This window comes from Asparagus officinalis, chromosome 5 (genome assembly GCF_001876935.1).
Source record: "Asparagus officinalis chromosome 5, Aspof.V1, whole genome shotgun sequence".
NCBI classification, from domain to species: Eukaryota; Viridiplantae; Streptophyta; class Magnoliopsida; order Asparagales; family Asparagaceae; genus Asparagus; species Asparagus officinalis.
The window spans coordinates 18,923,569-18,935,656 of record NC_033798.1 but is presented as its reverse complement, the minus strand read 5'-3'; the positions used below and the strand labels follow the sequence as shown (position 1 = coordinate 18,935,656).

Sequence of the window (12,088 nt, the reverse complement as noted above, 5' to 3'; positions counted from 1 at the left end):
CCGCCGCCTCCTCCTCCACAACTTCTCCTTTCCTCCTACTCTCTCCTGGGGCAATCAACGCGTCCTACGCTGCGTTAACCTCACCTCCTCCCCGGCCGGCGGTAATCTCACCGACAACCTCAACATCAAATCCGATTCCAAGCGACCCGAGGAAGAGGCCGAGTCCTCGCCGGCCCGGCCCTGGAATCTGCGGACTCGGAGGGCCAATCCGAACCGGATCTCGAACCCGAACCCGAGCCAGAATTTGAACAGGAGCTCGTCGTTATCGCCGTCGCCGACGCCAATCTTGGAGGCAGATAAGGGAAATTTGGCGAAAAGGGAGAGATCGGAGGGAGAGAAAGGGGAAAGGTGCAAGTTCGCGGTGGCGTTAACGAGGGAGGAGATCGAGCAGGATTTCCTGAATATGAAGGGATCGAAGCCGCCGAGGAGGCCCAAGAAGAGGGCAAAGTATATCCAGCGGCAGCTCGATGTAAGTGGAAATTATGGGGCTTTCTGTGTTGAATTTGGTGTTTCATGGACCGATTTTTGGATGTTTTTGAATTGGAGTTTGAAATTGGTTTGAGCTGATTTGATAACAAGGAGAAAGTAGAAAGTTTATATCGATTTGATTCATCCAAGTGTTCATGTTCCGTTTGTGGAGGAGCTATGCTTTTCTTTGTTTAGTTGAACTTTTGAAATCCTTTTGTTAATTTGATGTTTTTAAAGCGATTTTGGGGTGATTTCAGAGGGAAAGGACGATTTGTGGGTTGAGTTGGATATTTTCTGATCGTTGATTCTGTGAAGTTGAACCTATGGATTTTCCAATTGTTTTAAGCTGATTTGACAACGCTAGAGAAAGTAGCATTTCTTTCTTGCTTTTTTTTAAAAGTACTTTTCCATTACTTTTAGGTCCAATTCAAGAGGATTTAGGAGGAGAAAAATTTTCTTTTAACTTTTTTGGGGTCCTTTATTAGATGGTATTGATATCTGAATAATTAGATATGACAATTTCTTTCGTTTCCTCCCACATTTTTAGAAGATTTGAGAGGAAAAAGAGAAATTTTGTAGTGATTTCTCCAATTTGAATAGGCTGAAGGAGAGACCAATATTTATTCAGGGGCAGCGCAATGCAAGCTGAAATTTGAAAAATTTGGGTCTTTTTTGTGGTGTGTTAATTTGTGTGTTTTTTGACCAATTTTGGGAAGATTTTTGGTTTGAATTGATTTTTGCTGTTGAGTTGGACCGTTGGATTTCTATTGATTGATTTGCTTTTTGGTTCGTTCGTGAAGACTTTTTGTTTATTTTTTGTTTTTTCTTATCAATTATTTAATCTGAGTTTTATTTTGAGGTCCAATTCAAGAGGATTTAAGAGAGAGAACGTTTTTCTTTTTAGATGTATTGAAATTGTTTTGTTTCTTGTCCAAATTTTCAGACTAAAAGGGCAATTTCGTATTTCGTAGTCATTCTTTATTATTACTGATTGGCTCATTGTTTTAGTTCATCGGAAGAATTTCTGATCGAACAAATTTTTTAAACAGACCCATTCCAACTTTTTATTTTCAAAACCGACTCTTTTTTTTTTTTTTACCAAAACCGATCCGATTTTGTGATTAGCAGACTAATCACCTTCCTAAATAGTCGGGGTTGGCAACCCCGACTATTTAGGACATTAATTTTTAGGGTTTAATGCTTCTAATTAGGGTTTAACACCGTCCTAAATAGTCGGGGTTGCCAACCCCGACTATTTAGGAAGAATCTGCTAATCATAAAATCGGGTCGGTTTTGGTAAAAAAAAAAAAAGAGTCGGTTTTAAAAATAAAAAGTTGGAATGGGTCTGTTTAAAAAATTTGTTCTTTCTGATCAGTTTTTGAGGGAAAAAAAATAGATTTTTAAAGTTTGCTGGATGTAGAGTGTGCTTCTTATCTTTTCCCAATTACATTTTTTTAATGTTTCTTCCTTTTTTTTAACAAGCGGGTTGTTTTTTGCATCTACGTCTTCAAATGCTTTAGTATTAAACTACTTTTAACATCGTTTCTTTTCTTTTTTGCTTTCCTTTCTTTGCTTATTATAATTTATCTTTTTCTTTATTTTGTTAGTGTTAGTCTCTTAATCAAGTTAATTTCTATCTGATACTTCTCAGGTTGGTATGAGGTTGCATTTCAAATTCTAAATTGTTTTGGGTCATTTTTTATTTGACTATTGTATTTTTAGTCATATTTGTTTTTTAACCCTCAAATAATAGAAATAGAAACTCATTTCTTTATATGACCAATTTCTCTCTCTCTCTCTCTCTCTCTCTCTTTTGTAAATTAATTGCAGTCATTTTTCCCTGGCTTGTGGCTGTCCGAGATAACTCCGGATTTGTATAAAATTGAAGTTGAGGTAATTATTTTTTTTTAAATTATTTCTTAGACTCTTGGAAGCACAACTCCTAGCTGGATCTAAATCATTTTCCCTTTTTTTGCAGAAGACCTAAGTTTTGTAATAAGTTATAGTTATTTGAAGAGTTTGCAAGATGCCGGGCTGTCCAATGTGATCTTTTGGGCATTTGGTTAGTTTGGTGCTTGTATCACATTGCACTTATTTGCAATTTGTGAATTATATAATAAATGTGTTCCCAAGTTTTGTTTTTTGGTTGCGCATTGGTTCCACATATTGAAATTTGTTTTTGCTTCCTATGTCTATACTAAAATTTTAATCTTTTGGTAATAGCAAAAAAGCATTTTGATGTGTCATAGAGACTACAAAAATACTTCAGCTGTTCGGTTTGATTGTATAGAAACTAACCTGCAAATTTTGAATCTTATAAGCTTAATTTTGTGATGATGGAGTAAGGTTTCTGATATTTGAAGCCTAACATTGTGGTTTTCTTTAAATTCATGAAATTCTTGTGTATAAATTCATGAAATTCTGGAATTGATGCATAGAAATACACTGAGTAGGTATAAATATCCTCACATTAATTATTCAGTACTCAACAAGACTTTGGATAGGTTTGGTCTATACATTTTGTTAGTAAATTGTTGTAAGAAAAACTTGCTGAATTTGGTTTTCTTATATACCTCTCATTATCAAGCTAAGTTATTATTTTTCCTTGGGCTACTGTTCTTTATTATTTTTATTGGCAACTTCAAGTATGTGAATATCCATTTAAACAAGTGATGCTAAACAGAACATCTTGAAGATTCTAATTCTGAAAATGCCTATTATCTATAAATGGATATTCACATACTTGAGAATCTCGCCCACAAGCTATAACAATTGTGACCAGTATTATTTTATTACAATTGACATTGTATATTCAAAGTTTTTTTTTTAAAAATCTTTCCTTAGGCTACCGTTCTTTTGTTGGCCACTTCAAGCACTTAGGTTCTGTTTGTAATCAGTTAGTTGCTTCGTGTCCTGTTTAGTTTCTTGATGAGTAGCTGCCAAATGAGTTTCATGGGTTTCCTAATGCTGTTGATTGAGGGTTCCTTAAGTTGATTCTTTCCAACTGCTACCTGTATTCAGTATTTAAATGCTATTATATTTCTATCTCGCATATCTTGTTTTCAAGTTATCTCTCTAGATTAAGAAACATATGAGTTTATATACTTATTTTCGTAAATAACTTGCTAATTGTTATCCTATATCTGTCGTACCTAGATGTATTTATTTATTTATTTATTTATTTTTGACAAAAATACGCCTTTGGCGTACATAACAACACCAACAACACCTAGATGTATTTATTTTGAATGACCTTTTTATGAAATCAATTGCATCTTGGGAGGTAACTTTTGCCTCATAAGCTACATATTTGACCTCATGAGTCATGATAAACTACTCTGGAGAAGTTTCTTTTAAGGCCTAAGGCTATGCATTACTTTGGGTGCAGTAATACAAGTTCATGCTAAGTCAACTCAAGCTACTCAGAGTAAAATGGACATATGAAATTTGTGAATTATTTTTCCTTCTTAGAATTAAACATGGTGAAATTCTCAATCATGAACTTTATTGTGAATTGATACTTCTAGTTTAGAGCTATGTGAGTATTTTGCTCTTTGCCTAAAATTTAAATTCTTATCTGCTAGTGAGTTTTGTTATCAATGGTCTTTACATGTCTGCTAGCTGCTGGAAAGCTTGTATATCAAGTGGGTGAAGACATGAAAGTTCTTTTCGACCCACAGTGAACCCTTGGAAATTTCATCTTCTGCTCTTACAAAATTTGTTATCGATGGCGTTCTGTTGCTTATTAGTTGCTTTGGGAAAATTTGTGCTGTTAAGAGTTGCTGGTTCCATTTGTACAGCATTCTGATTATCCAGCCAGAAGAGGGAAAACTTGATATTGGTAAAGTTTTCTTTTTCAGAAGATATCTGATAATTTTATCCTATTACAGGGGTACTGCTAAGTACTAAGTTCTTCAGGAGAATTAGCAGAAGAAAGCTGTATAGTAAGTGTATTATCTGAGTATTCTTTTAGTGCTTTTGCTTCTTTACTTCAATCTGCAGTCTAGTTAGTTATATGTAATTTGGGAAGTTAGATCAACGGAGTTAATCTTTTTAACAGCAAAGCTTTGCAATCTATGCTTAACTTCTGTAAGATTAACACAGCAATCTAAAAGGTATCTAAGGATGGTGAGTGGTGACTAAGTTCCTTTGGTTGCTTTGTGGAAATGTGGAAGATCAGAATTTGATCAGTTATATGGAGTGATTGGTGGTCGATCAGAAGCAAAACAGCTACAAGGAAAGTTAGATGGCTAATGATCGGTTGTGTGCATATCATTAGGTTCTTGATCTTGCAAGCAAACAGCACGCTTTACTTATATCTGGTTATATCATGCGTATCCTTCTGATTACCTATAAGTCTGCACTTTGTTTGCTAAAGATGCAATCAGTGAACAATTTGTATGCAGGAAACTGGCCTTTTTGGGATGAATACGCTTCTCTTGGCCAGTGGAAATTTGGCTATGTTCTTCTGAGGAGCTGTTTGGTTCATTTCTAAAAAAAATTATGGAAATAGATTTCCTCACAAAAAACCAAATCCAATTTTTTTAAGGATATCTAAGGAATCCAAAAGTTATGTTTGGTTTGGAATGATAAAGTAAAGAGTAGGAAAGCATATGCAAAATTCATGTTTGTTGCATTTCCGAAGAATAATAAAAACACCATCCTAGAAATCTTTTATTGAGCTTTTTTGTGTTTGTTTCAAAACCATAGAATAGGAAATAATCTAAGAAAGTGTGAATAAACATACCTGAGGTAGAGTTACCCCCCTAGAAAACGAACTCACTAGTAGAAAGATAGCAAAGGATATGAATGGGTAGGGATTGCGACGGCTAGTATATAGGAGTTGCAATCCTATATAAATATCTCAGTAGCAGCCCAATACAAGCTAGTTCATTTTGGGCTCTTTTTTTTATTTGCAGGAAACAGAGCAACTTTACTATTGTAGTCAAGATGGAGCTAAAATGTGATGGCAAACAAGCAATTGACCCCATATGAAGTGAAGTGCAAATGCAAGCTTCCAACGTCCTTGAAGTCATGTGCAAATGGAAAAACTAAAGGGAGATACTATTGAGGTTGTGCTAAGCCAAATAAAGAATGTAACTTCTTTCAATGGGCTCACAAAGAGGGTGGTTGTAGAAATAGAAATCAACTATCATAAAATGAAGACATTCTTGAAGTTTGGAAAGCGAGTGTATTGTTTTTAGTTATAATATGTGTACTCATCTTTATCTTTGAAAATATGCCATGTAGTTGCAAAATGCATTGAGATATGAAAGGAAGTTTTCATGATTGTTAAATAATAGAGTATGAGGCTCAGAAAAAAGTCATATTATCAATATACAATGCCTCGCCAAAATATTATAATTTCGTTATAAATTGCCTACACATAATGGTTGCCTCATTTAAAAATGGCATGAGCAATTTAGATTGCATTCTCAACATGGTTTGCCTCATCTATAATGAAGTCACAATATAGGTTGCATTAACAAAAATGACCAATCATGATTGCCTAATACAAAAAATCCAAATAACTTATGAATATCGTTGGATCATGACAAAGTTCAATTTAGTGCTCACATGAGGAACCAAAGTTTGAAAGTTGGCTATATCTGTTAGCTCTTATGTTTTGATGATGTTTTACAACCACCATTATCGGTACTAATTGCTTATTGAGTGATAATGCAGTTAATATACATATCAAGCATGTTAGTACCACAAATGGAGGATTAGATAGAATATGCGCTACAACGATGATATCCAAAGGAGGAGGAGACATAGTGATGAAGCAACGTTCATTCAAGAACACCAAATGCAATAAGAAGCTTCATCCAACTCAAGAGACATAGTGATGAAGCAACGTTCATTTAAGAACACCAATATCAAGACTCAAAGAATTGTATTCTAAGTGAGGATATTAGCTAGTTTTTATTTTTCTCTCTAGTTCTAAAATGTAGGCAAATAGTTTAGATTTCATCTGAAGCTATTGGGATATCACACACATATTTTCATACATATAGTTTTGAGCGCTTTTCATAAAATGGTATTTTTTACAAGTATGAGGACCTATTTGCAAAATTCTTTTTCCAAACAATTTGGTTTTAGTATTAAAAACATTTTACAAAGTTTCACAATTTTCAGAAGTCAAATGAATATTTTACAAATATTTTAAGTGAGTCAAAAACCTGTTTTTTGAGTGTATCAGTTTACGGTCGACCGCCACGGTCGACCGCGCCTGAGTTCATTCGTCAGTGGGCAGCAGACGTGAGCTCGAGAATTTCCCTCGGTCGACCGCCACGGTTGACCGCAAAAGTCTCTGGACTTTTCTGCGTTTCTGAGCTGGCTCGCGGCCGACCGCGAAAAAGTCACGGTCGACCGCCGCTTAATTTAAACGGTCATCTGGTACAGATTTTCAGCGCCGATTTCACATGATCTTAGCACAGTTTTGTTTCCAGGTTTTGGGGGATTGGGTATGGGTTCAAACAATTGTGGTTTTCTATTTAAAAACTATACTCTTCTTCTTCCTCATTGTCCCAGCTCTTTCAAAATATTTCAGAGAACGTTTTTACAGAGCTTAATTTTCATACCTGTTTCTTTCTGAGTTTTTTGTGTTTCACATCCCAGCTTCAGTGTGATCTTCTCTTTGCCACAGGGACATTGTAAAGAGAGTGTTTTTACACCAATTTCTACTATTTTGAGAGCTTGATCTTGTAGAAATCAATTGTGTGGGAGTGTGATCTAGTGATATCAACTGTGTAGTGTGAGATCGTGAGGGGATCGCTGTGTAGAAGAAGTTCCAGCTTCCAAACCGGGTTGTGTAGTGGATTTCTCCTCGAGAGTGGGGAGCGGGGACGTAGGTCAGCGGACCGAACCTCGTTAACACATCGCGCGTCACAGGATAACGATTCCTAACTCTATCTCCTCTATATTGATTGCTTTTGGATATTGTGCTTTGCTTGTCTTAATTTTTATTGCACAATTATAGCCTTGTGACCCTAATCACCCCCCCTTAAAGGGTCCAACAATTGGTATCAGAACTTGGTCTCTATATTAGTTTTTGGTTTAATCACCTTAGTGAAAAGATCTTATGGAGGCTTCAATGAATGTGCAAATGTTGGAAGGACAATCGATCACTAGACCACCCATGTTTACCGGTAGTAATTTTGCCTATTGGAAGGCAAGAATGAGAATTTATCTTCATTGCATTGATCTTGACATCTTAGAACTCATAGAGAAGAAGTATTTAGAGAAGTCCAAAGTCGGGAACATGACCGACGAAGAAAGGCACCAAGCCAATCTTAATGCTAAGGCTATGAACGCCTTAATTTGTGGTCTTTCCCCAAATGAATATAATAGAGTTTCAACGTGTGCAACCGCATACGAAATATGGGTGAAATTGTGTATTACACACGAAGGAACCCCCCAAGTTAAGGAATCCAAGATTAGTAAACTTATGCATGAATATGAGTTATTTCAAATGCTTCCAAATGAATCAATTGATGCTATGTTTTCTCGCTTCACTAACATTATCAATGAATTGCATGGTCTTAATAAGAAATTGACTATTCAAGAGACGAACTACAAGATTCTCCATTCATTGACTCCGATGTGGGAACCCAAGGCGACGGCGATAGAAGAAGCTCATGACCTTACCACTCTACCTCTCGATGGCCTCATCGGCAAGCTCAAGGTTCATGAGAAGAAGCTCAAGGGAAAGGAGAAGGAGGAAGTGCCCTCACGGGAAGTTGAGGAGCCATCACCAAAATCGAAGACCATAGCTCTCAAAGGAGCCAGTGATAACTCCTCTTCGTCATCGGATAGTGAAGTTGATTTTTCTAGAGAAGTGGCTCATCTCTCTAGAAGAATTTTTAGACTCATAAAAATGAATAAGAAGTTTAATCCCCGTTCTAACAACAAATTTTCTTCACGTGTAGGAAAATGTTTTGAATGCAATGAACCGGGCCATATCGCTAAGGATTGCCCAAGGCTTAAGGAGAAGTACATGAAGTACAAGAAGAAGAAGGCTATGTATGCCGGATGGGAGGAATCCGAACCAAATGATTCGGATAGTAATGAAGAATGAGCTAAACTTGCTCTTCATGATCCTAACATTTGTTTCATGGCCCTTGAACAAGAAGTAATATCCGACACCGAAAGTGAATCCTTCTACATGCAATGTGATCTAGCTACGGCTTTAGAAGAATTGAATGTTGAATTTAAAAAGATGTCAAAAGATTTTTCTTCCTTTAAAAAGTTGCATACTTCTTGTGATGCCCAACTAGAACAATTACAAACTTCTCTTGCATTAAAAGATGAATTGCTAGGGGATCTTGATTTTAAAAACAAACAATTGAGATCTAAGATTAAAAGACTAGAAATTGAGAGTGGTAGCATTAGACCCACTCATGCTTATGTTAATCATCATCACCATGGTAGAAATAGATTTCATAGATATCATGCTGACCCACTCATGCTTATGTTAATCATCATCACCATGGTAGAAATAGATTTCATAGATATCATGCTCAAATACACAAGAGAAATTTTGTGTGCACATATTATATGGAACATGGTCATATTTCTACTCATTGTAGGATCAAAGATAATCATGATTTCTATGGCATGACATGGGTACCCAAAGGTACCAAGTTTACTAACCACCAAGGACCCAAGATTTGGGTACCTAAAGTTACTACACCTTCATCTTTTATAGGGAACATCATGGCCACGACGTAGAGAGATGTGGTACCTTGATAGTGGTTGTTCACATCATATGACGGGCAACAAAGAGCTATTTGCAACCCTATCAAGGATTGAAGGAGGTAGCGTCTCCTTCGGTGGTGGTGAGAAAGGTAAAATCATTGGTATAGGTTCTATTGGTAAGAAACCTTCACCCGTTATAGAAGATGTTTATTTGGTAAATGGATTGAATCATAATCTTCTTAGCATTAGCCAATTGAGTGATAAAGGTTTTGATATTTCCTTTAAACTGGACAAATGCATTATTAGTATGAATGGAAAAATTGTTTTTGTTGCTAATCGCAAATCTAATGTGTACATTTTTTAGATAAATGAATTAGTGAATCAAGATATGAAGTGCCTTGCGGTAATTGATGAAAACCCTTGGATTTGGCATAAGAGGCTTGGACATGCAAACATGGAATTGATATCAAAATTGTCTAAGAGAAATTTTGTAAAAGGGTTACCTAACTTGCACTTCATCAAAGATACCATATGTGAAGATTGTGCCAAAGGTAAACAAACAAAATCTTCTTTCAAATCCATCAATGAGGTATCGACTTCTAAACCTTTGTAATTACTTCATCTTGATTTATTTGGTCCCATGCGTGTTAGCTCTCTTGGAGGCAAACACTATGTATTTATGATTATTGATGATTTTTCTCGTTTTACGTGGACAATATTTCTTGCAAATAAAAATGATTGTTTTGAAGAATTTTCTAATCATGTCAAAAGAATTAAAAATAAAAAAGATTTGAAAGTTGTTAAAATAAGAAGTGATCATGGTGGTGAATTTCAAAATGTTTTTTTCTATGAATTTTGTGCTCATCATGGTATAACTCACATGTTTTTCGCTCCTAGAACACCACAACAAAATGGTGTTGTTAAACAGAAAAATCGCACCATACAAGAGATGGCACGCACTATGCTAAATTCCTTTGTTTTTTCAAAATATTTTTGGGCGGAAGCCGTCAATACGGCTTGCCATATTTTAAATCGTGTTTTAATTAGACCAAATTTTATGGAAAAACTCCTTTTATTGGTTATTTTCGTATCTTTGGTTGTAAATGTTTTATTTTAAATACAAAAGATCACCATGATAAATTTGACTCCAAAATTGATGTTGGTATTTTCTTAGGCTATGCTCCTCGAAGTAAGGCTTACAGGGTCTTCAACAAACGAACTCTCGTTGTTGAAGAATCTATAAACGTTACTTTTGATGAGACTAATGTTGGTTCTCAAGTTGTTTTACCTAAGAAAGATGATGATGATTATGTTGAGGGAGGATTGGACTTTTTACAAATCAATGATACACCCTCTATAGAAGCACAAAAGGATGTGGATAGCTCCAATGCTCATGAACAAGTTGAACTTCCTAAAGCTTGGAAATTCGCATCAAACCATCCAAAGGAACAAATAATTGGGAGCCCTTCACAAGGAGTTGTTACTCGCTCAAAAGCTTTGAGTGAGTGTGGTAATGTTGCTTTCTTATCTCACTAGAGCCTAAAAAGATTAATGATGCTTTAAATGATAAATTTTGGGTTTTAGCTATGCATGAGGAACTAAATAATTTTTAAAGAAATAATATTTGAAAACTAGTTCCTAGACCTAACAATGCTAGTGTTATTGGTACTAAATGGGTTTTTAAAAACAAACTTGATGAACATGGCATTGTAACTAGAAATAAAGCTCGTTTGGTTGCCCAAGGATACAATCAAGAGGAGGGCATAGACTATGACGAAACCTTTGCACCGGTTGCAAGGTTGGAATCTATTAGGATGTTTTTGGCATTTGCTAGCTTTAAAAATTTCAAATTGTTTTAAATGGATGTTAAAAGTGCATTTTTAAATGGTTTTATAGAAGAGAAAGTATATGTTGAGCAACCCCCTGGTTTCATAGATCATACTTTTCCTAATCATGTTTAGCGGGTTCAAAAAGCTTTATATGGGTTGAAACAAGCTCCTAGAGCTTGGTATGCTCGTCTCTCTAGTTTTCTTGTTGAAAATGGTTTTTCAAAAGGAACAATTGATAACACTCTTTTTGTGAGAAAAGGGAAAAATAATTTCATTTTAGTTCAAATATATGTTGATGATATCATTTTCGGTGCTACTAATGAATCTTTGTGCAAGGAATTTTCTAAAGTTATGCAAGATCATTTTGAGATGAGTATGGTGGGAGAGCTTACATTCTTTCTCGGGCTCCAAGTCAAACGAACTAAGGATGGGATATTCATTTCTCAAAGCAAGTATGCTAAGAAATTGGTGAAGAAATTCACTTTGGAGAATTCTAAGCATGCGCCTACTCCCATAAGTACAAGTGTCAAGCTTGATGCGGATGAGAGTGGTGAAGATGTGGACCAAAAACTATACCGATGTATGATAGGTAGTCTTCTTTATCTCACCGCTAGTAGACTCGATATCATGTTTAGTGTGTGTGAATGTGCACGTTTTCAAGCTTCTCCTAAAGCATCTCATTTAATTGCGGTTAAAAGGATCATTAAGTATGTTAATGGAACTTTAATCTTGGTTTATTTTATCCAAAGAGCACCACTTTTGATTTATATGGTTTTTGTGATGCTGACTTTGCCGGATGTAAGGTAGATCGTAAGAGTACGAGTGGAACATGCCAATTCTTAGGAAGTCTTCTTTATCTCACCAAAAACTATACCGAGGTATGATAGGTAGTCTTCTTTATCTCACCGCTAGTAGACCCGATATCATGTTTAGTGTGTGTGAATGTGCACGTTTTCAAGCTTCTCCTAAAGCATCTCATTTAATTGCGGTTAAAAGGATCATTAAGTATGTTAATGGAACTTTTAATCTTGGTTTATTTTATCCAAAGAGCACCTCTTTTGATTTATATGGTTTTTGTGATGCTGACTTTG

General features: G+C 35.6%; 1 protein-coding gene across 1 annotated transcript; it reads left to right on the top strand.

The window, feature by feature from the left end:
* On the top strand, positions 2-5,754 carry LOC109841592 (the record flags this gene model as incomplete). Its single annotated transcript, XM_020410548.1, has 3 exons — positions 2-469; positions 2,299-2,361; positions 2,447-5,754. Coding segments are annotated over 3 exons (540 nt in total), but the record flags the coding sequence as incomplete, so codon positions are not given.